We start from the raw sequence: 25,160 nt of genomic DNA on the forward strand, positions 1-25,160 counted from the left end.
TGATGATGGACAACGTTGATAAATCAGTTGCGATGAAGAAAGCCGCAGATCAACGTCTCTCGAAGATCCTCGAAACGAAGGTCGTCTTTTAGACTTTCGTCGCGACTCTAATTAATGGACAGAGGCGAGGCAGGCGAACGACGGCTTCAAACACGACATCCAAGTGCGCCGTTGTGCCTGTCCTTCGCGTTTACATGTCCTAATTCCATAATGCCGCGCAGAAGGACCATCCAAGAATACTTAGGCTTCAAGGCGAATTAAAGCGACCTGTTTCAGCGATTAATTTGTCACTCATCCGGCTCATAGGTCGTGAAACGCTCGACAAACGAAGCTACGAAGATTTGTTGGGACGATGCTGAATTCTCTTTGCAAAAACAAAGGAAAATTTGAGCAATGTGCAAGGAACGTAACAGCAGAGTCGACGAAATGGGGGAAGAACGTCTGAAATGAGGCGGCTGCGTGCCGGGCGCATTCATTTCCTTCTAGCAAATCGTGTGGAGGCTTCTTCTTGAGTTACGAGGTGGTTTAAATTTATTACGTTCTGACGATTGCTCGTGAAGTCGAGCGCATAAAGAATGATGAAGCAAGAATTAATTGGAGGGTAAGATATTTCAAGTTTGTGGTTTGATTGGTTAATGAAATTATTGTCGAAAATGTTACGTTTCGAGATAAATAATTAGAGATAGCTTAAGAATATTTAGCTCAAAAAAGTAGCTCGGCTACTAGCAATAATTAACGCTAAAATAAGTGCGATATACCATTTCTTCACTTATCGGAATTTTTTCTTGACTGTGTATAAAGCAATATCGAACGCCAGCTATTCACAGTCTTAATCAAAGAACTCGAAACCTTTGATCTTCGAACAGTACAAACTCGTTCTATTGAAAATGTGGAGGGGTCAAATTAACCACTGGATGAATAAGCAGCCGAGTAGTTCGTCAAAGGCAACGTGGATACGGTGGCATTCCGCGAGCCATTTATCGAAATCCTGTTCGCAATTCGACAGAAAGGCTCGCGGCTAAATCCCAAACACTTGCGTAAATATACAGAAACCTATTTTCGTGAGGATGTCGTCTACTGGAAGGGAAACCAGAGAGAGAGAGAGAGAGAGAGGCAAACAAGCGACACGTTTTCGACGTGATGTCTCGTGCACATGGAATGCACGTTCCATTCCGTTTCTAATGCGTACGGCTTTGTCATGACAATATTATAAACAGTGGGACGTTCTCACGCGGAACTGTTTCCACAGGGCTATACACTTCGAAGCCGTGCTCGACGATAAAAGGCGAAGAAATTGTCGTCGGTGAATGCGGGGCTTCTTGCATTCTTTTTTGCTAAGACGTCGCATCGTATAGTGCAACGATAACAGAAGCACGGAAAAAACATAATGGTTTCGTAGGTGGAATTTCTTTTCTCTCTTCTCTCTTTTCTCTTTTACCTTGTTTTCTTCTTTCCCTCTCTTTTCTATAACGCGATTATTTTGGAGAAATGTGCTTCCTGTGAAGATAGCATGGGGACGTCGATGAAAATCTAGAATCTTAGTTAGTAATTCAGGAATTTATATCTCAGTTGCGAAAAAATATGGAAACTTAATATTTCGCGAAAAAATCATGCAAATCGCTGAATGTACTGATGTGAATTTATAACATTTCTATGAAGGATTATGAATTTTTCGTTTCGACCACACTTGTGGATTTCGTCCTGAATTCTTATATCTTTTTTAATACAGGATTTTTATTTACACAAATTTGCTTATTTAATAAAAACCTGTTATTTTGTATATTTTTGATGGTCCTAGCGTTAAAGCGTTAAAAGACAGGTATGAAGATTCCATGTGACTCTTCTTTTCGGCAGCGAATATTTCATACAAAAGCAATTTTCGAGATGCACACGCGGCGCGTAATAATAGGCTTGTTGTTATGTAGGAAATTGCGTGTTATGCAAATTTTTCATGAAAACGGGAATTTAAGGTGACGAAGTTTCTCCACGGAAGTTGAAAAGGTTTGGTGAAAAATTCAACGAATAGTCTCCATTAAAGCTCCAATTATATCTTTGTTCAATATGCAAAATCATTCACGTTGAATTTAAATAAAATTCAAACGTCTTTCAACAGGAACGATCGACCAATCTTATCCTGGCTTATCATGGTGGCTTTTTTAAAAAGTTTCAATTAGCTACAAAGCGAAATAAATACATTGCTTCGCTATCGCGAAAACTCGTTTTAAAGTTGTGGAAAAACCAGCTTCCTATTCGTACAGCTTCTATGCTTTCGTTGAAACAATGTTCCTTGCTTTCAGGCTCGATCTCATACTTCTTCGTGTGTAATGCGCAGGTTTAGCGAGGAAGAAGTTCGAGTAGCTATCCTGTCGTTCAACGTGTCTACATCCTCCAGCTTTAAAGGGATCCATGCAGTTTTATAAAAGAACGCGCTTACATTTCTGTATATATCTGCGTGTACGTGCTCATACGGGTTAGATGAGAGTTCATATTTGGTTGAAAGTTAGTCGAGTGCAAACTATATGACTGAGAAGTTGAAAACTGTCCTATAGTCACGTCATACAAAAAGAAAAGAGGTTGAGTTCTATTTTGCGTAGGTATTACGTTCTTGTAACTATACGTGCTATCTTGTGTTTTTCAATTATTTCAATGTTCCTTCGTGTTCTTCGTGTTTCTTTAAACTTGCAAACGTTGCTGCTTCCGCGGTTGTATCGTCGTTCGTTGCTTTTATTAGATTTTAATTTATTATCCAAGAGGAGGGGGATCGTTACTTTAAAAATATCAACGTCGAGAACGGATCTCGCATCGTTTCGAAAACGTTTACTCGTCCGTCTTCGTCGCGTCTGCTTTCTCATCAAGAACGAAAATAGCTTCCTTCACCGGCGAAATGGAAATGCGTCGACTTGCCACGCGTCTGTCGGTGCACCGTGCAGCTGCATGTTTTCAGCGGTTCTTTTATTTTCCTTTTTTTATCGGGTCGATCTTCCGTATAAATTTTTCGAAAAATATACTTGCACGGAATATCTTCCTTTCTTCCTTGTAACAGCGTAGCTGCAGAACATCCAAAACGAATGAAAAGTTCGAAGGTGAAACGATTCTTGACATTTGCGAACATGATGAAACGATTCCTGACATTTCAGTGATCGCAAACCCTTTTAATTATTAGCCTGGATGCGATGTACGCGAGTATGGCCGATCTAGATCGGCACTAAATAAAACGCCCCTCCGGCCAAATATGTGAACGTATTCAGGTTCACCGAGGATTTCACCGACCAGAGCGATGCTATCGTGCAGGTTTGAAACGGTGATGCATTTTCAGAGCGCTCGATAAAACGTAGGAAACGAACGAGCCGAATGTAAAACTTCGATTACCAGGATAATGCCAGGAAGTTTTGATATTCAAATTTGGGATAGATTTAGGAAACATGGGAGAGTCAATCATGATTTACTGCAAAAACCAAAGAAAAGGAAATGTTTATTTATTTGTGTGATTGATAAAAAGAATGCTAGTGCTACGAATATATAATTATTTTTGAAGGTGAAATACTATACACCAGTGAAATAGTACGGTGGAAGCAGTTAATGTAAATTAATTATGTCGCAAAAACAAAGGCGAACAAAGGATACATAGTAAATTCTTGACGTGCGTCCGGTTCTATTGTACGATGGAATTATACATGGTGTTATTAGCGAAATTTTAGTTGTTATCGCCTAATTGTCAGAGATAATAGATTTTCTTGTGTAACAGCATCTTTGCTAATACAGTCAAAGTGAAATTCTACATGTGAATTTTGTTACAAGCTAGCTGATTGTCTTATTCAATATAAAATCGTAGAAGCTATTTATACAAGTCTGTAACTTATAATTTGTAATTTTTCGATTCATTAATATTAAATATTAACCGGTAAATTACGATGTAAGAAGATTTTTATATTAGAACTAGTCCTGTAAGTATCCATCGCAGACTCTACAAGCGCTACTCGTCGATGTGAAAGAATTCGTTAGAAAGGAGAAAAATGTAATTTTCGTTAGTATTCACGGCAAAGAGGAAATAAAAAGAGGTCAAAGATCGTTCAAGTCCCATTTTCCTCGATTCTATCACGTTCGAATTTGCGTGCGGTCAGCAATCGGCATCCGTACAAATTGCACCAGCCTCGCATCTCTCGTCAGCCATTGCGAAATGGCTCGGAGTTTTTCAGACTGGCAAACGAAAAAGACCGACTAGCTGCTCTGTTCATCCATTATTCCTCATTTACGTCCGCGAATTGAAGGTAAGGGCGAATTTCATTTCCATGATTCACCCGGTGCACGATATACGTTGACGATCACATTTACTCTATCCTCATCGAGCCCGCCTCTTTCCTGCCTGTGGTATTTTGTATTTCAACTATGAAGCCAAGAATGATAGACAAGCAAGTATATTTGGAAATTACTCTACTATATTCTAAGATTGAAATGTCTTACGAATATATAGCGTTTTCGTTGTTTCTGGCCATATTGTAGGAACGTAATCAACAAGTAAAAATAAGAATATTATAAATTATATAAAGTTTTGTTGGTAACATTTTAGTATAAATTTATATAAAGAACCCAAAGTTATATGTTGTTAATAATAATAATATATTCTTCTTGCACAACAAAAACAAATATATTAATAAAACAAGTGAATTTGAATAAGTAAATGTTTCAGATCACAAGTCAGCTAATTATTGCGTTGCATATAAAAAGAAAAGTATAAGAAAAACAGTGCGGCTGTGATTGGAAATTTTTAGCTGGTAGTACGTAGGCAAATATTGAACGCAGCTTGAAATACGAGCGTAGCAACAGATTCTGTATTATAGGATACTAGAGATTGATCGTGTTTACTTTACCTATAATGCAACTAATCGCGATCGTGCAAAATAAGATCGCTTCGAATGCTTACATTCTCACTTCTGAATATGAAATGCTGATACAAGCTTGATATCGACGTACATAGTATGAAATTTATTATACCTACAAATTTATTGAGGATTTTACTGAATATTAGCAATTGCGTCATTAATCCTTTGCATTACTTCTCCATGCGGAGGTAGTATCGATTGTATCGTGTTATCATGAAAATGGAAATAAAATATACACAGTTAATATTTAGTATTTTCATTTCAAGGAACGTTTAATATTTGTTCGTAATTTGGTTGAAATAAAACCAAACGTCATATGACATTTTTTGTAGACTGCATTTTGGAATTTCCGAGAAGATTGAAAATACTTCGGATGTCTATTAGTAATAAAGTTTTTCCTATAACATTTTTTGCAGATTATATCTTGCAACCTAATAAAATACGAAAATTGAAAACGCTGGATATAAATAATAGAATTTTCGAAACGTGACTTGTTCGGCATCGTAATTCTGTTGGTCTGGTTTCTTTGGAGTTTGGAATTTAAATTGCCATATTTAAGGAGAAATCTCGTGGAAAATCGCGCTGAGCCTCGGTCAGGCTTGTGTATTTTAGCGGATACGTGAGGAAACTGCACGACGAAGGCATGACAGGCGGTAAATCTGCAAACGAGTAAACGAGGGAACGAAAACGATAAGTTTCGTGACGAGGCGGCAATCTGGTGGAGTCAAGGACCGTACGTTTGAAGCCAACGACACGTTCAATCGGTTGTCGATATTCGAAAGTTTAGAGCGTGTCTCTACACACGGGCATGTTAGAAGTCAATATTCACGCATGCATCGGAAACTCAGTAACATTGATTCTTGGATTTCGTGGAATTGCCGGGATTCGAGGAACATCGGGTTACGTTAGATTTGCAGACGGAAGTTGAACGAAGAAAAGTTCGCTTTTAACGGACAGCAAATCGATTGAAAGAAAGACGAACGAGCAATTGAATCAGCTCCATTATGTATGTGGTGCATGCAATATATGAATTCATCACGTAATTTCACTATTTTATCATCGATGAATCTTTCAAATCCTCAAAAACACATCGTCGTAAAAATTACTATGAAAAATTGTTATACGAGTCGATCGTTAACACTAGAAATATTAAACCAATCAAAACGACTGGTATCAAACCTTTTGTATTCGCAATTACTACACACGCATATCCATTCATCTTCGTTATATCGCTTTAAAAATCAAGCAGTATATAGTCTAATTAAGTATGCGTAACATATTTATGTACACGTTATCGGTCGGTAGTTGTAGTATTAGAATCGTATTTCATGCTTTTCCGAAATACTAGTTATTTTATCGTGAAAGTAACATTGCATGTTTATGTTACAGGAAATGGCCACGTGACGCGACAGAAAAGAACCTGGCCGCAAGATGAACACAAACGGCAATGTCGGCTCTCAGGAGGGTGGGAACGGTACCGATTACGGCTCGAGCGAGGAGACGGCAGCCCTGCTTAGCAGGGCGCCACCCCCGCCGGTCGTTGTTGCCGCGGCGTCTCAGGGCAAGCCGGTGCTCACGCGACAGGATCGAGCAACCTTTCTGGTTGCCTCGCCACAGTTGTCCGTCTCGGGGCTCGGCGGCTCCGAGGAGAGCGGCACCACCGAGGATCCGGCTACGAGATCGGTACCGGACATCGAGCTGCACTGTAGGCTAGACGGCGAGACTCAGTCACAATTACAGCCGCCACAGCCTCAACCGCAAGTGCAGCAAACGATCATGCCTACCGGTTACAGGACCAGGCAATCTTCCCACCAACACAGGTGTCGCTGCGATCGTAGGGACTCGTTGGCTCCTTCGTCGGCGCTGCATCTGGCCAGAAGTGTGTCTAGGTAAGTCGTGTTCTTTAGCATTTACACTGGATCACCATTTAACTGAACCTGTCAAGAGATACAGTGGAAAGTATTTGCAAAGGTTGGTTTCTAATGAAATGTTTTTTTATCAAGTTTTACGTTTCACTTTTATACAATTCTTGTAGACGCATGAAGGTACTACCAAACCATACAAGATTTAATATACTTGGATCCAATTAATTAGTACGTTGATTTCCTGGGATACAATGGTGGATACAATGGCATTTTGTAGCCACAGTAAGCTCATTATACTCGTTTGTGAAAATATTCGAGCAGTTATCATACAAAGTAATTGTTAATTATAACATAATTCTGTATGATTGCGCAGAGGTAATAAGCGCTATGCTGTTTCTGTTGATTATATCGGTTGATATATAATATATATAATTTATATTATACAGGGTGGTTGGTAACTGGTGGTACAAGCGGAAAGGGGGTGATTCTACGCGAAAAAAGAAGTCGAAAATGTAGAACAAAATGTTTTTTTAATTCTTTTTTTTAATTTTTTTAAAAATCTACAGTGAGGTCCGTTATAACGAGACGTGATAAAGTGCACGCGTACCGAGCGAAAATTCAAAGTCGATTTTCTCGAAAACAAAACCTCAAACGAAAAATTTTTATTGTATATTTTCGACTTCTTTTTTCGCGTAGAATCACCCCCTTTCCGTTTGTACCACCAGTTACCAACCACCCTGTATATAAATTTTTAATAGGTAATATTTTAACCAATATAACATTTTCGGTGTTTGGATAATCGAAGCACGTAAGCCAAATTGTTCGCTCCCCTATGTATTAACCATGATTAATTTCACACATTTTAGAACGATTCGCTTCTAATTAGTCACACGTTCCAGCCCTCATCCGTTACGTCGCGTGCATCACCGAATCGACGATTACCACGTGAATCCCCAATTTAACGTAATTACGAAACAGCGGGAATATTCGGGATATCGTCGCAAGAAAGTTTCAGTTTATATAACTAAGGAAGTTTAGAAGTTCCGCTTACAACCCGACGCACGTTGAAGAAGGGTTGCAATGGAACTGAAGATAATCCCTGGAACGTTATGGTCTGTAACATTTTAGAACTTAACGCTTCTGATCATCTAGGTTACGAAATGAAACCTATTCTGTACCGTTTATCAGATCTCTCCACGACATTTCAGTTTCTAAGTTTCCTTCGTACACCACTGAATTCATACGATTCATAACAAAGATCGGTATCAATGAGAGACGGTGCTATTTTGTTAGAAAATTTAGTTGTATGGCAGATCGTCCTCTTTTGTGTTCAACAGGGCAGTTGAACGCCATACTTCCAAAAAGGGTTTCGCTCACGTAGGTTTCCGGTGCAAAGTGTTAAGCTCCGACCTCGTTTCGAAATCCTCCGTGATCTAGCAGCCCCTATTCCCGGCATGGTTTGCCATTTCCTATTTCCAAATTTGTGCCAACCCCTATTTCCTTATATGTACTTCGTAAGGCAATACCACGCCAGTGCTGCAATACAGGAAGGAACTATATTTCAGGATATTGTGCGTGTAACCGGAGATATTACACGAGCTATATCGGGTATTCTAGGAAATTTACGCTCGTAACTAACGGAGTCAGATTGTTTTTGTATAAACTGTAACTGTGATATACCGTATGCAGAAATTCTCGTATAACTTGGAGCTCGAATAGCGATTTTATAGACGGCAAAGGAAAATTCGACGAACGAACTAAGTCATCTGCTGTGTTGAAGAAATGAAGCGACATATACAAAGATAGGATATGTTTCAACAAAGAAATCGTGATATTCGTAAGATCGACAAATCGAGTGACGAACAAATTCTTCTTAGTTGAATAAGTTAATTAACACATTTCCTCTATTTTTCCAACGAACTTCGATACTGATTCTTTGATATGATTTAGATTTGAAACAATCGAAGAGATTCGATTCCTCCTCAACCTAATTGTCCCACTTATAATTAGAAGATTTCCCATCAAATTAACTATGTGTTTTATTTATCCGATATATCAACTGTGATAGCATTTGGGCCTCAACTATGACTAACGTTTCCCACACAATAGAAAGGATGCATAAAGCGTAGCTAAGATAGTAAAGTAACAGTCTGACCTAAGTGGTCAGTCTATTCGAAGAGCAGAGCGAGCTAACACCGTTTAATCACCAGATGATTTACGATCGGTGATAATCCTGCTCGTTGGCTGAGTCGTTCCAAGCCGATGTATCAGAACGGAGTCGTCGATGTACACGAAATACCTCGTGCTCTATTTCGAGGCAGATTCCTGTGATATACTCGTATCCTACGTAGGCCATCCTAGGTATTCGATCGGCTCAAACTCTATTTACAGCGTCGTATCTTTCGAATCCCTCTCATTCGTTCGCTCGTATTATTTTCCGCTTCTCTGTCAGAAAACTGCAATGTTTCCTTTTATCTTCGAACGATAAGAAAACATTCGAACGCGCAGAGTTCGGGGAAACGATCAACCATACAGCATCGATACGACGCCATTTCGTTGATTTCTTGTACGGCCACACGAAATGTTTCTTTGAGGATTTCTCGAGCGTAAAATTTGTCGGCAGCTCTTACATCTTTATGATATAACGTGAGATAAAGTACGTGATATATTTGGAAAGGAAGAAATTGTAAAAGGATTTTGAGAGGAATCTCTAGAAAGAAGCGTATCCTATTATAGAAATTTTAGTGATTTCCGTATTTGATTTGAAATACAACCGGATCAATGTAAGTTTCCGCTTAAAGATAGTAACGCTGTTATTATATTTGTCTCGAAATTGAGAGACGCCGGAAAGCATTAAGTTGGAAAATAATTCGGCAAATGGTATTCTTCTGTACGAACTATCTTTATCATTTTCATGTCTAAAATCACGTGTTATAACTACCGCTAATTTTTTAACACTCTGTATAAGATGCCACAATATTATAAATTTCATTAAAAAAATGTACGTAATTCGAAGTTTATAATTCACGCAAAATATTACGGTTGGAATGTAAATTAAAGATGTCCTAATAACTTTTGTGTAAGATATAAACAAAACCCAGATTCTTCAAATGTCATCACAGATATATTCGCGTTTATAAGTTTATAATTCACGCAAAATATTACGGTTCGAATGTAAATTAAAGATGTCCTAATAACTTTTGTGTAAGATATAAACAAAACCCAGATTCTTCAAATGTCATCACAGATATATTCGCGTTTACCGAAACAACAATCCCCTGGCAGGCGTTTAAGAAGATGGCCAATTGGAGGAATTTATCTGTTCCACCCCTGAGGAAAGTGCGAAAATTGGCCCTCTTATGCTAGGCCAGCAATCAGGCTGAAATCGTGGGCAAGATGAAAGCAGCCTAACCTTGGTAAAATGTTTCGTCAGTATTTTCTCATTCTCCACGATTAGCACTCACGCGGAAAACAGTCCACCATTTCTTTCCGTCTGCGACTAGAACATCTTGCGGACCAAACGACCTCGCGCGAACTTCCACCTCTGAAACCTTTCTTACGAGGTCAAAGATCGAATCCTGAGAGGTCAGAAGCCTGGATTCTTAGGAACAACGAACTTCTCCTATTTTAAGAGAGAATAGGATTGCATTTTTGGACTATCGAAAATCGTCACCGTCTCTTCAACGATGCTGTTATTCTTTGTATATCTATTAAAATTCCATGCTGTTTGCGTTGTTGAAAGGATATAAAAAAGAGATTGATCCCTGTTTTCGAAGGGGAATTCTAAATACGATATCGCTATTCTGTCCTGATAGTCTGTATCCTGATGGGAACTGTTGCGGGTGGGAGCTAGGAGCGGAATCAATTTTGACTGGGAAATGGATTCGTTTTCGAGACGAGAAATTGTAGAATAACTTCCTTCGGCGAGGAAGTTGCGAACGCTGTCTCTTTTTGACGGACATTTCAAATTCAAAGTACAGGAGATTATTCAGAAACTAGAAGGTTAAACTCGTTCGGATCACAATTTTTTTCGTTTTGATGGTTTTCATACAAAGCTAAACTGAAACAAAATAAATGTTCTGTCGGTATCGAGGCGACAGGAACTTGCAGCAGAGGAACTTTGAGAAACAGCTTGACATTTCTTTAAAATGCGAAACTTCTTGCTGAAACATTTTGGCAACGGTTTGACAAGTACTTTTTATATTCGTAACAAGTCACATTCTTCTTTTCTCGTACTTCAAAAGCAACATATTTTCGACACACAACCTCGAATTTCTCGAGCAATCCAATACTATGAAAGGACATTAGCTGTCACTAATCTGTTGTCTGGCAGTCTATTATGTATAATACTAATTGTCTTGTCCTCATCCATCTACCTGCTGACGCGGCTGTATTCGGTCTAAATTAAGAGCTTCGCAAAGTACATACTTTTCCAAAGGAATGAAACTTTGCACATGGCACATGAAACATGACACAACGGACGTCGATAAATTAATCCCATTTAATGGAGTCTCTAGATATTCAGGTGGTACACGGGCATTGTTCCCAGCGATGCACGAAGTTGTAGGAAGGAATGGCATGCTAAAGATTTATGGGAAGGGTGTCTGGAAAGGGATCAGTCGAAACGCGGAAGACTAGGACGGGCATGGAATTTTCATTGAGATAACATATGGGCTCGAATATAATATCTAAATGGAGCTGGGCGAAGGCTTTGGAATAGCGTTGGTCGGGCAGCGGATATACCTGGCTCTTCGTAGATCTCGTGAAATTCTTCGAACGATACTTTTCCTTAGACCGCCGAGACGTTGAAATAAATTGCTTCACACCTTTGTGTTTGTTGTATGATATTTTTAAAATGTCTAGAAGAGATGAAAAGACACACGTTTAGCTCGAAAACTACATAAAATGGCAAGTGTAGTAACACGGGACTTACGGGGCGACAATGTACTGAATTTTAAAATCGTTTCCCTGTAAGAAGCAGGAAATGCCAGTTATATTCTTCTGTTGTCGTTTCTAATTTGAATCGTGTGATTTCACTTAATCGACGTTACTTCACGAGGAAAATTGGAATTAACGGGCGTCATAATGACAGGTTATTAGGTTCGAAGAATACGGAAGCAACGAAACCTCAGGCTTTCTCTCTAATTAGGGCTACTGTTAACGATATTTCAAGATGACGGTTTCTCTTAGCGTCGACAACGTTCGAACTAAAGAACACTCACAATCAGCTCACAAAGACGGTGGGATAGAGAGGGCTCCTCTGTCTTCACAATGCTCGAGAGCACATTCTGCGGGCAAAATCGAATTAGTTACTCCCGTCGAGAATCACCTTGGCTCCCTTTTCTTCGCTTTTATTACCTCGGCTCTTGTTATTACATGGCGCTTGTACAGTTTTGTTCCTTGTCAGAAAGAAATTGGGGTAACTTGATATGTTTTTAATTGCATATAAAAAGACTCTTCAGGTGAAATTGTCACACTAACGTCGTACATTTAAAAACCACGAGTAGTCTCCTTCTAAATTAGATTCTAAAAGGTTATTCTCCATGCAGATACAAACGAACGTCCATACTATAACATGGGAGAATTAATTCTAATTACCACACTGCTACTGATTAGATAACTCTGGCGACACAGTATCCGTGTTTGCTAATTTTCTTAGTGTATTAGTACTACTACTTACGAGATAATATTTACAGAGTGTACAGAGGTAAATATTACATTCAATTAATTTGAAGCTATTCGGTTTGCTCGATATCTCGCGAAACATCCAACTTTTTGTATTATCCGCTGAGAATAAACGATCCTCACAACGTTCGCGAATACCAACTAGTTAAAATATATGAAATTTGATCTTTATCAAAATTGGGGGATTATTGATCGAATGGACCGTTTTACCGATCGTGGATGGTGTTGAATGATTCGTACGTACACTCTCGTTCATGTGTATCTATCGGAATATATATCGTCCTACTATCTTCAAAATTTTTAAATTTCACCGCACGCCATAATATTAAAATATAGGAAGCGTCACGATATTACTTGCCTTGTTAGTTGTGCCTTTGCTCTTTGGAAATTCGACAACTTAAAGACAATATTTAGGATGCTTATAACTTTGTACTTAACAGGTTGTTTTCATTTTTGACTATGTCATGTTAAAGTAATATTTCAATACTTTATATTACCATGAGATAACATTAAAAATTAACAGAATGAAAAAGTTAAGAAGAAAATAACAAAAATGAACTGATTATGTTTTTTTCCTCTAATCTTCGTATTCAGATCGATCTTGTCGAGGATTTTTAAACGCTCGTGTTTTATCTCGATAAGCAATTCAGCTTTTAATAATAACAATTAATCCGTCTGTATCATAAATCATGTAATCGAACTCCTTAACAGAATATAGTGCAATAATCGCGTATAAGTTCTCGATATAAACGTGGTATTGTGTCGATCCCTATGCTTCGCCGATACTGGACTACTGCGTGTTCTGCGTCTCTGTACCATTGCTCAAATTTGCACACATACGTACATACATGTATATAATATATTGTATATATGTGTATAATATATACCAAGCATTGCAAGCAATAGTTCTATTGACATTTGCGTGTTTACCAATTGCATAAGATAATTAACACCCAATACCAATTGACAACGTCGTCTCCTGTTCATCGAATGAAATTTCATTAATGCTCTTGTGTTTGAACGATCGACGTGTTTGCGATAATATTATAACGTTCCCAGGATGATTATAGCGCAATATTATACTGGAATTCGTAATCAAACCGAAAGCAGTTTTATTGGTGCGTAAAAAGAACAAGTTATGGTGATTTTAAATGAGAGCTGATAATGAAATACGTGTGTGCCTTTTATTTTAGTACAGAAAACTTTAGATTTGATTTCAAGTGATCTATATATTCCTTGATATCTCTTGTTTGAATCATTTTTGGAGGTATTATTATTACTTTTTTTTATCCAAGTATCTTAGTTGTTCGTATAGCATAAATATTTTGTTATATTTTACAAAAATGTACACAATGCACATAGTATGTAAAAATGTGAAAAATATTCGAATTCAAATACCAGGTACAATATTTGCTAGGCGAAACAATACTCTACCTAAATTTCATTTCTCTGGTTATGCTTGTGAAAATTTAAATCTGCATACGCATTTGTATTCTAGTTATATCATTGGTTTCGGAGCTTAACACGAAACATAAATTAATTTTGAAGCTCCATAAAGGTGTGATTCTAGTAGTGAACGCGTAAATATTTCGCTACTGGCAAATAAAATTTTAATTTTGCTAAAAGGACACCGAATTAATTTACATACATAATAGAATAAATCTAATTTAACGAGCAGGTTAAATAAATTTTGAGATTTCGATTCGTGCGTTAAAGTGTCCGATTTATTATAATAGATAGAAACTAAGAGAGCTATCTGAGGAGAATTTTACAAAGAAATCATGTTTCTACCACTTTACCTTCATATTTCCCTGGGTAATATTAATAACGTTTCGTTTTCTTTCACCGAGATATTCATCATCCTTTCTTCTCAATTTTCTCATTTCTGTGCCACCGTTAATAGAGAACTATACCAAGAAATTCTCACAAAATTAGTAGTATTAGCTCATAAAGAACAAGATTGATCCACCGAGTCTTCGCTATTCCATTGTCCGCGATCTACAGCCCAAATAGAGTAAACTTCCAAACCCAACTTCAAACTTACAAACTCGATAATCCGTTGCTATCGGATTCCCAACAAATAGCTAACAATATCCATTTTTAATTAAGAGGAATCCAAACAAAACTTTCGAAAGTCTGTTAACTGTTGCGACATCTCGTTTAATTCGCAATGCAACTTCTTTATGGACATAGCAGTTCTGTGGATAAAATATTTCGTGAATCTCTCCATTACGATGCGAGATACCTTGATATATAGGTAGACTGTATTTATTTTATACAGCAGAGTACAGTATCATACCAATATATACCAAACTATAATATCTTCGAGTAATCATAAATGCGAATTTCACAGCTGGAGTTATCATAATTAACACTGTTACACTTAGTATTGTCGTAGATAACATTGCCGCGTTCAAAACTATTTAAGGCTTACGAGTATAAACCTTAGCCAAGAGGAAAATGTTCTCAACGTTTTCATAAGATTGCAGCTAGCTTCAACAGAGAACGAGATAGCAGTGCGTTCTTCCTGATAAAGCTGGCTTCAATCTTAGCAGAATGTTGGGAACTTTTTTTATTTGGATGTGCCTTATATCCGGAAGCCTCGGTATCGTACGTAACAGTATTGTCTATATCAGTGCTAAGTGTACCAGTGTTGTGATAATCCGAGTCATGGAAGCCTCAAGACTCTAATCATAAAATAAAACCGTCAACAAGCGATTTCTATGTCTCGAACTCAATTCGAATCTGAATATCTAACATGAATGTTAGCCGCGTTTCGCGAAATTTCCGTTTCATCTATCGACGATAGTCTCCTTATTTATAGAGTTAAATTCACTCTGTCAGTAACACCGATCTACCTGCATTTCAGAGAAAGCGTGAAAAGCGGGCATCACTGTTGCCCTTGCCAGGCGCCGCCACCTCCGGTTCTAGTCACAACGTCGCCGAGTGCACGCATAATACGGCAAAGCTCGCAACCGGAAGCGTCCGCGTGTTGCTGCTCCGGATGTTGTTGCCCCCTACACACCGGCACGACACCGAGTGCTGCCTCCTTGCGGCAGTTGCGCGAACCTGGCGATGGAATTGCCGGCATCGCAGCGGACTCGTTGCGGATCAATGGCGGTATTCGACAATTCCGTCAGGTAAGCACCCCAACCTCCAGTCTACGGATCAAACAAAAAGGTTCTGCAGTGCACCCACCTGCCATCATCCACCTACTTGCACGTAGACGCGCGCTCGCGCATACCACCCAAATGTGTTCACACATTGGCCGTCTCCTTGGATTGCTCGACACCCGTATCCCATTCACTTTTGTGTACGTTTATCATGCTTTCGCGTCGCGAGAGGGAAAACCTGGATGCCCATTTCTCTTGGGGATTGTTTTAAAGCAGAAAGTATTGTTGTCAGGATTTTCGCTTGGATCTGGCGAATCTGGATTATAGTCTTGGGTTTGGTTGTGAGAAAGGATGTGGATTTTGAAGATAGATTCGTGGAGGGTGGTTTTTAATACTCAAAATTATGAGGATCTTTCTTTTGTAATTTCCTGTTTTGGTAATATCGAAACATGATTGTTTATTATTCTTACGTCTTCTATGTATTTTATTCTTCTGTATATTATTCTTATATCTTAGTATTATTTTCGTTGTATTATTTTAATTATGATTATTCGTCTAAGAGCGTTATATCAGTAAAAGTATAACTCGAAAGATCTGATTTTAAGAAACATAAATACGTATATTAATAGAAAATATAAGGAAAAGAGATTAAAATCTGTTTTTAACAGATATTTGTTAGTTTCATAATCTGAAAATTAAATAGATGGCATATCGAGCTCTTACGTTTTAAGATTTTGCCATGAGACACTCAGCATGTCTCTCTGCATTATAATATCTTATGTACTTTGCATATGCGATACAAAAGGGAACGTCATAACGTTCCTTTTTATGGTAACCTTACCTATGAGAACATAAAGTAAAATTCTCCACGTGGCATCCAGGTTCCTCTCTAGACGATCGTCCGTGATGTCGCGCGTCTTACGTGCGGCATATGTAAGAGGAGGAAAGCGAGAAACGTTCTGTTGTTAGGCGTCGCTGTGTCGTTGTCTATGCTGCTTGTATCGTTGATGATTCGTCCGATCGGTGTACCAAGGCATATCCAGAGCACGTGTCGTATTTGCGTATGCCACTCAGCTCCGCGTGCACCTACTTTGGTTGTCGCTCTTGTTTTCTTCGCGTGTCTCGATATTTCCTATTTTATGATCCTCAGGGAATCTTGGCTCCTGCTTCGCACACGTGATTAGCTACTCAAAGTATATACGTTTTCCTTGCCAGTATTTTCTTAACTCTTGCGTTTGAGCCTTCCCCACCTCCGTCCACCCTTAGACTTGTCGACGCTACAAGAAAGAATCACGAGAATTAATTGATTATTCTTTGAGATAGCACTAGGATCGATCTTTTAGAATTGATAGTATTGTATGGTATTTATTTATTTGGGCTAGGAGTTTAGAAAAATTCGTAGGAAAACTAGTAATTTTGTCGATAATTTATTTACTCGTCGTTTTTAAGTATTCATGAAATTTTAAGAAGGAAATGTAAATATTGTAATAGGTTTGTACAAAAGGTAATTGCTTCATCTTATTTAATTTATGACTGACAGAGCCTGGGTCATTGTTATCACGAGCGCAAAATGTTTTATTCTTTAATGATAAAGCAAAGAACCAAACGAAAAGGACTTTTAGACTTGATATGATGATATGATTTATTTGAAACGAAAAATTTGCTAAGTTAAAAATAAAATATTCCAAACAAGTTAAAAAATTTAAACAGAACTGATCGTAAAATTTTGCTCTCGAAAAACTACTCAGAAAGCTATTATCAAAATACCACAGACTTCTTAAAATATTTTTCAAACAAGAGCCACAGGATTATTTACGAATACATTCATCCGAAAGATAGAATACATTGCGTTTAAATTTTCTTCCCTGAGAAATCCTCTTTATCGATGAAACGGCCGTGCTGCCATCTAACAGAGGGTTGAAACATCTAATGTAGAGCACCCCTAAGCAACAAAAGCTCGATACCGACGGACATGGAAGGAAAGGTGAGAGCCGACACGCGATAAGAAGCTTATCGGGGTGGCTAATGAAACGCCTGGTAACATTCCACGTCGTAGATGGCACCGTGTACAAGGAATGGCACTCGCTTCCAAAAGGATAAACACCATAGAAACACACACATGAAAGTTCGCAAAGAAGCTCTGTGAATTCGGTAGAAAACTGCCCGTGTGATCGATCGGTCGGGAATACGTAGGACAGTTGATAGGATATCCGGTGTATTATTAATGTCAATACGTTTTGAAGTAATCGATGAAATGCATAAATACACAAGGACATCATATTTTGTAATTCGATACGAGGACATTTTTACGACACGATATATTTATTTATTCCATTGATATAAAAAAGATTTATTGTGGCAATGGTAGAATTTTTATCGAATTCTGTTAAATAAAGAGTATTTGAATTAAAACAGTAGATGTGTGTGCAAAGAGTTTAATCTAGAATTTGATATTAGAGATACATATACAATGGGAGCGTTTAAATTCAGTGCTTGAGATTATGGTGTAAATCGAAATGATGTATGGCCACAGAAAATTAACTAAATTACTGTACCTGAATGTGTTTATATCTGTATGGGAAATTACAAATAATTATTAAAATTTTTCAGGCCTTTCATTATTATTATTAGATAATAATTCAAATATTATCTTCTTCCATTTTCATTGATAAAAATATTCGATATAAAATAAATCATAATAAATAAATAAATCATTTAAGAGGCGTGTCTAAACTCTCAATATATACACTCAATATATACATCAGTTGAAAGCTTGAAGTTACATATGGAAGTGTTTCATAACATTTAAGAATTTCAAAAAGTAGGCTCAGAATATTTTTGCGTCTCGATACTTTTTAATCAAAATCTATCAAAATAGAAAAAATTACTATATCGAAGTATATACCACTACATCGAAATAAAATATCTGCTGGTGTAAATAAAATAGCGCGTTTAGTATTAAATCCTCATGTAGCCAAATAGGAAACCTACGACGTGGCAAAAACGTCATCTCTGTATCTACATTCGCGGAAAGACGTACAATTCTGAAGAGCAGGCAATTTGCTTATTGCCGAGAGTCTCATTTTTGACGAGCACGAAACGAATCTCCCGTCGTCATTAAATGAGATCCAGTGCGCAAAAACTAAAAAAAACCGAAAAGGGGAAAGAAGCGAGGAGAGGAAGAGAGCAGCGGGCAAGTGAGATCTCGACATTGTTAGTTTAATTATCTCTCTTCGATGTAACGAAACGTTTCGTATCGCGCGGACACTTAGGGCAACCGGGTATAGTAGAAGCAGAAGAGCGGGCTTTGTATGCGATTTTGGTCGGAAGCCAGCGGATTATAATCATGCTTCTGCATGTCGTGCGCCAAGGTTCGCGACGTACAACCGTGACACGAGAGATAATTGAGACCCTTTTTTCCTGTCATGACTAACTCTTCGCATTTTCTATTTTTTTCTTTTCTTTTCTCTCTCTCTCTCTCTCTCTCTCTCTCTCTCTCTCTCTCTCCTGTCACTTTTTCATTTTGTTGCTTTCTACATTTTTTTGATTGACGGTCGAAAGGGATTTTTCAAGAACAGTACGTTCGAGTTAATGAATCTGGACGAAGTACAGTTCGTTTTATTTTCGGGGAAAAATTGGCTGGAACTGTGGCGTGCATATAGAAGCGATGCGTCCAGTTGATTGGGGATGAACAAGATTTATGGCATTTCAGAGCCGCATAGCATCCTATATTTGGCGCCCTTTCCTTGTAGAGGGTCGCGCTTATCGCGCTGGTACTTAGTTTTCATTTTTGTAGCCCGCGGAATTTGCTGACGCGATCGCGTCTGAATTATGGCTGATTTATTCTACTGCGCACGATGATTTTCCGTCGATCCTTAACTGTAATCGCATTTTCTTGTAAAATAGAATGCTAGATACATGTTAACCATCGTTAATACTTCAATAACAATCTACACGTTTATAAAAACATTTATTAAATTACATAACGATATTGATTAATTTGATGAAATGCGATACTTCTACGTTTAGATACTGTAAAAATGAAAACTTCCAACAAATTGCCATTTTTTGTAGAAAATATCTCCGAACTCTGAAAGCACGTGACATATTCGAGCATTTGTTAGTAACGTATATTCACCAGAAATATGTCTAATGCTGTTATTATGTTCTTCTCATACGTAACAAAGTTATATTGTACATCAGTATGAAATCGTCAAAGTTTCGATGGAAGGGCAAAATCTGTGGAGTTTCATATCGCGCGGTGATAATGACAGCGGTAAAGTTGTAAATCTGAACTGTACACGTGTTTCTTGTCGGTCCAACTGCGTCCTGGGAAATGAAGCGGATGGAGTCTGGGACTTTAAAAGCAAGGACAGCAGTTTTTACGTTTTTATCGCGTGCAGACGATCTTAAGCACGCCTTGCTTCAGGGACTTCTTTTTCGTGTTCGCTCAAAATCTATCGGGATGCACTTAAGATGATTCCTGGCATCTCTAGTACAAATAAATTTTATCCATTTCGGAGAATGCGACAATAAGAAAGAAAAGGCTGCGAATGTTCCAGTTACATTTAGAAAAATATTTCATGTAAGAGATCTTCATCGAACTGCGCACGTTTCCAAATTTTGTCACGCTCTTCTTTTAAAATATCAAGGATGCTGTCATGAATATTTTAAAACATTAAGAAAGTTTCGCAACACGAAAGTTTGGTAAAAATGCCACGGCATAGCCAAATCTTTTGACGAAGTCATACGACCAACTCCAGTTTTTCACCCTCGTAAGTTGCTACTTTGATTTCCTGTACACCCTACCATAACGACCACTACTTACACACCTTGAGATACACTTCGTTAGTAGTTCACGAGTTTTCAAGGAACTCGAACTTTGGAAAACTTTTGTAAAAACACATTTGCATCCCTTATTCTTGAACTATGGTAATTGTGTTAACATCTCGATGTTTTCTACTTGTTCAACATTCGAATTTATATATTACACGTTACTTGTTAAGAATTTTTGTATTTTTATTACTATAAGTGTACCCTTTAATTTGGTTAATCAAATATCACATACTGTATAATACACCCCTTTTATACATTTACAAGTAACCATTATTTAAGCAAGAAGATTTGAAAATAATAATATTTAATTTTATAATTAATTAACAATAATAGCAATATTTAAAAAGCTACTCGTTTCATTAGAGCCAGAAAATAACACAAAAATTACAGGTACAGCATTTGCTTAAATTGACAAATTACATTCTTTCTGCAAAAATGGGTACATTCAAACAATTCCAATTGCATCAGACTCAAACGAATTTCCAATTGGATTAGATTCAACGACCGACCGGAAGAAATTGCTTGACGATTTGCTCACGCTTTCCACAGTAAATTTTCCTGAGTAACGCGACCGACTATATAACAAAAGTTCGTGGAGGCAACTTCAATCAATTGCCGAGTCCTAATCGTGCACTTTGATCCATGGATCAAATAATCCGACTATTGTTGGGCTTGATGCCTCACTGAAGATACCGTGCTCCTTTCTCTGCTCTATTTCTGCAGATAATGATTATCAGAGAGATGAACGCGATGCGATTTGCACGTGCAGAATATGTGTACGCCGACGTACTCGTATGCATGCAAAACAGTTTGGCAATCGAAATTCGCTGTGCCATTCTTCGGGAAAGTCGTCTATTAAACCTAATAATATGGCATCAAAACGATTTAACTTGAATTGATTTAGGAATTTAAATGCTCGATAATAACAGTTGGAACTTGGAGAATTAGACCGTGAAAGACGGAATAATTACACTTAAACGAATATACAAATCCTTACCTAAGCAATATCTACTAATTGGTTTCGACAATATGAAACCAGATGTACGAAACATACAAAAGAAACGCTAAAAAGTCCCTGTCTCATCATATCGTAAACCGTGGCAATGAAAATCAAACACTGTCATTTTCATAAAAATTTTCCAGATTACTTTTAATAAAAGTGCAAAGAGGAAATGGAATCCAAGAGGGAAAGAATCTAATGCAAATTTTTTTCGTGACTATGTTCCCTCTCTTCGCGGAATGGAGGGAAACTGCAGCACATTTTAGTTTCTAGGTAACTGGTTTCTGTTCAAGCAGTTTACGTGATTGGAATGCGTCGCTGTACAAAGGAACAAAATTTTCGACGTGTTCCCATTCGTGTAATTTGATAACAGAAAACCTGTGTTTCGTTCGTAATGGTTCGTAACTGAGAATAGTTTTTGTCACGCGTTTCGCAGGCCACGCGGTTTGGGGCGGCGGTTCTAGGACGTATGGGGGGCATGGAAAGAGTCGGATTAAAATGAACACGAGGACTCACTACCTCCGAACCACTTTATCACGGATTTAGTTTTTGATCGATATCTTCTTGTTACTTGCGCGATAGAAGTTTGTCTTTTTGTGCTCTTGTATCTCCATCGTCACGAAGACGAGTGAAATTCTCTGATACTTTCAATATCCTAAAATTTTTCTCTCGTTACTAGACAGATACTTATGCTGAGAAAATTATAATCTAAAAATCTTGTTAGTTGTCTTCAAAATCTTAGTTTTAGAATGTTTATTTCCCTTGTTTCAGTTTGAAGCATAGCTTGGTATAATGATAATCGTCAAGAGTATTATTCTTTCAGTTGTGTTTACAAAAATATAAATTTGTATAAATATCTGTGGTTTAATTATACGTATAATATGAATAATTAACAATAACCGAGACGTAACACGTAAATTTCTGTTTATAAGGAGAGAATTAGAAGCCCGAAAGTCAACAAAAATCACGCTCGTTATATTTTTCCACCGTATCGTTTTGACATGAGTTCAAGCGAACTGTCTGATGAAACTTTCTTCGAAGAAAGTTCAAGTTCTTCGATAGTTACCAAACATCGACGAAAACGTTATCAGACTATAATTTGCAGTTCTATAAGAATGAAACAATATTAATTACATTAAAATCGATGTATTTGGCAATCGAACAAAATCAATAATTCTATTCGTAATTGCATTAACAGCGAGAAGAAGAGAACTCTCAGAATTCGCGGAGACTAATTGTCACGAAGCACTTGGTCGCCTATAAATTCGTCGATTGCAACTGAATTACTATTCAGTCCAGTGAAATCAAAATATAATACGACATGTCTCGCGATGGCAGTGTCAATAATACGTTCGGCCGTGTAGCATCTCGCTTACGTGGACGACCGAGGAAATAATGAACTAGAATTGGCAATTTGCAGAGTCTCTTCGTCGAAGGTCGATATCAATTTCCCTTTCTTCTATTGAAAGCCTCTCATTAAAAGGGATCGGATGAAAACCGTTCGTGAATCAGTCGCCTACGTTCCTCTCTTTCTTCCTCTCTCTCTCCTCTATACCTTTTTTTTTTTTTTACTTTTCCATTACGCGTAGTGAGAGGAAAAAAGGGATCAAATAGGTCACTCTCGGCATTTAATCGTCGACAGGAAACACTTTAATGAAAGGAACGATCACTTTCACCTTCGTTGTTATAAAAACGAAGTGGAGGAGTTCGGAATGTTTTTGTTGAGCGTTTCCTTTTTATTGTCTCCTTTGATAGAGGTTTTGATTGCCAATGAATGGTATGCGACGTGTCACGGTTCTTTTATTGAAAGCAAGCTTGAGGTTTCAGTTGATCAGGCCTGTTTTCTCGATTCTCTGTGTTTCTATGCTTTTCCTCTCGGAAAGAGTTTTAGATGTTTAGTCGCTTTCGCAAGCATTGTTTAGAACGTTAGCTTCCCTCAGTCTAGTGGTTATGATTAATATATGTTTGAAATAGCGGAAAAAGGACAAGAAAGTTTGTTTCGTTCTCTTGTTATTAATCACAAGCTAGTAATATATTTGTTATTAAAATATATTAAAAACGAATAGTATTAGTTCTTGATAAAGCTGAGAACGCGATATTAATTATTGTCGTGCTTTACTTTCAGCTTTCATGTAGCGTGTTTAGTATATTTTATTACGAATATATCACCGTTTAGTTTCCAAGGGTGACTTATTATAAGGATATTATTAGGTTGTATTAGCTTTTAGAAGACAAAAGTTACGAATTAATAACGAGAGTAAATAAATAGTACTACCTAATCTTTCGGTAAAGATTATCGCGAAGAGCAGATATTTTGTTTACTATGGAAAAACATTAAGGCGCTTCACGAGCAGATGACGAGCGTCCTCGTACAAATTTCATTGCGGAAATCATCGACAAACATCCCGGTACCACAGAACTTCCGGTTTCTCGTCGGTATATTGCACTTTCGGAAACAGACGAGCAGTTTCAGTTTCAAATATTTAGGATGCAGCGCCGTCAGACGACCCGGTTCCAATAGACGCGGTGGAACATTCTCTTGTGTCTGGAAACTATGGTACGAAAAGTTTGCCATGCATTTGCTAGATATAGCAAACACGTTGTACCATCGTATATTTATGTCTGTCCAGGCATAATACGTTTGAGCTTTCTAACTTGTAGAAATGTTTCAATTTTAATATTAAATTCCCTCAAGGGTTAAGACATATCAATAAGTCAGAAATCTTATTAGCGAAAGATTTATAAATTAAATCAAACACGATTAAATCACTTAGCTTCATTGAAATGTACTGTACATCTTCCTATTTCAAGTCTCGTTGTCAAAAATGGTCAACTGTAATTTCGGAAAATTGTATAATTTCGATATTAGAGTGTACGATTAAGATTTCATTCGTTAGAGACTGAATAATTAATCTTGATGAATTCGTAATTGTACGACATTAGCGTGTGAAAAAGGTTAGACCAAAGATACAAAATCTAATAAACATGTACACCGAAGCAATAAAGCCAACAATGTTATACAAGCCACCCCAATTCTCGGCCAAGGAAATGGTCTTACTCGAAGGGAAGCAACCCTCGGATGGGGTTCTATGTTCGTAAAGACTACTTTTCGACTAGTCCTTAGTCATAAAGGCAATGTCACAGGCCGTTAACCTCGATTATCCTCGTAACCTCGATTATTCGGGGTTATAGGCAAAAAAGGTCAACTAATCGCGCCTGGAATATCGTTGGAACATCCTCGATCGGTCGCGATTCGTCTGAGTGCCAACCACGAAAGAAAAAGTTAAATCGTTGCAGCAGCATTGATTCGGTAACTTATGCGCTGTAAGTAGTTCACTGACACGAACTCTCTTAGACGATCGCCTTAGATTCTTTCGATCCTCATCTTGAGGTCTCCACTTGCCAGAAGCTGCGATATTTATCTTTGAGTGCAGCGAGACATAATCGATTCTTGAACAGGAAATTCTGAGTAGGCAGTAGATTCGATTTATCTTTCACTTTTTTAATATTTGTAAATTTTTCAGAGCAGTTTTTTTATTCTGTCATACTAATTAGTCATTTTCTCGTAATTAATAGGTTGCTTAATACTTGGTGTTGGTTAATCCTTTTGTGGCTATCCAGAAAGTTTAAAAATTTCAAAGAGCTTCATACAAGACACATAACATATAAAAGGTTTCTACGAGTTTTCGAATATTTTCTTAAGCTGGTACATACAAATAACAAGATACATAAAAGAATCGTACAGCTTGGATTAAAAATACAGATACTGCGGTTGACACGC

The 25,160-nt window shown here is 37.6% G+C and overlaps 1 protein-coding gene across 1 annotated transcript in view; it reads left to right on the top strand.

Moving 5' to 3' along the window:
• The window catches only part of LOC117206261 (small conductance calcium-activated potassium channel protein-like), a gene marked incomplete at its 3' end in the record, with an annotated part of 194,225 nt that overhangs the window by 62,535 nt on the left and 106,530 nt on the right, over positions 1–25,160 (top strand). The window contains exons 2-3 of the mRNA XM_033445429.1: positions 6,270–6,769; positions 15,300–15,570. Of these exons, the coding sequence (XP_033301320.1) occupies positions 6,312–6,769; positions 15,300–15,570 (729 nt within the window). The remainder of the gene's footprint in view (positions 1–6,269; positions 6,770–15,299; positions 15,571–25,160) is intronic.

Source organism: Bombus bifarius, unplaced genomic scaffold (assembly GCF_011952205.1).
Source record: "Bombus bifarius isolate JDL3187 unplaced genomic scaffold, Bbif_JDL3187 scf7180000008000, whole genome shotgun sequence".
In the NCBI taxonomy this organism is placed as follows: domain Eukaryota; kingdom Metazoa; phylum Arthropoda; class Insecta; order Hymenoptera; family Apidae; genus Bombus; species Bombus bifarius.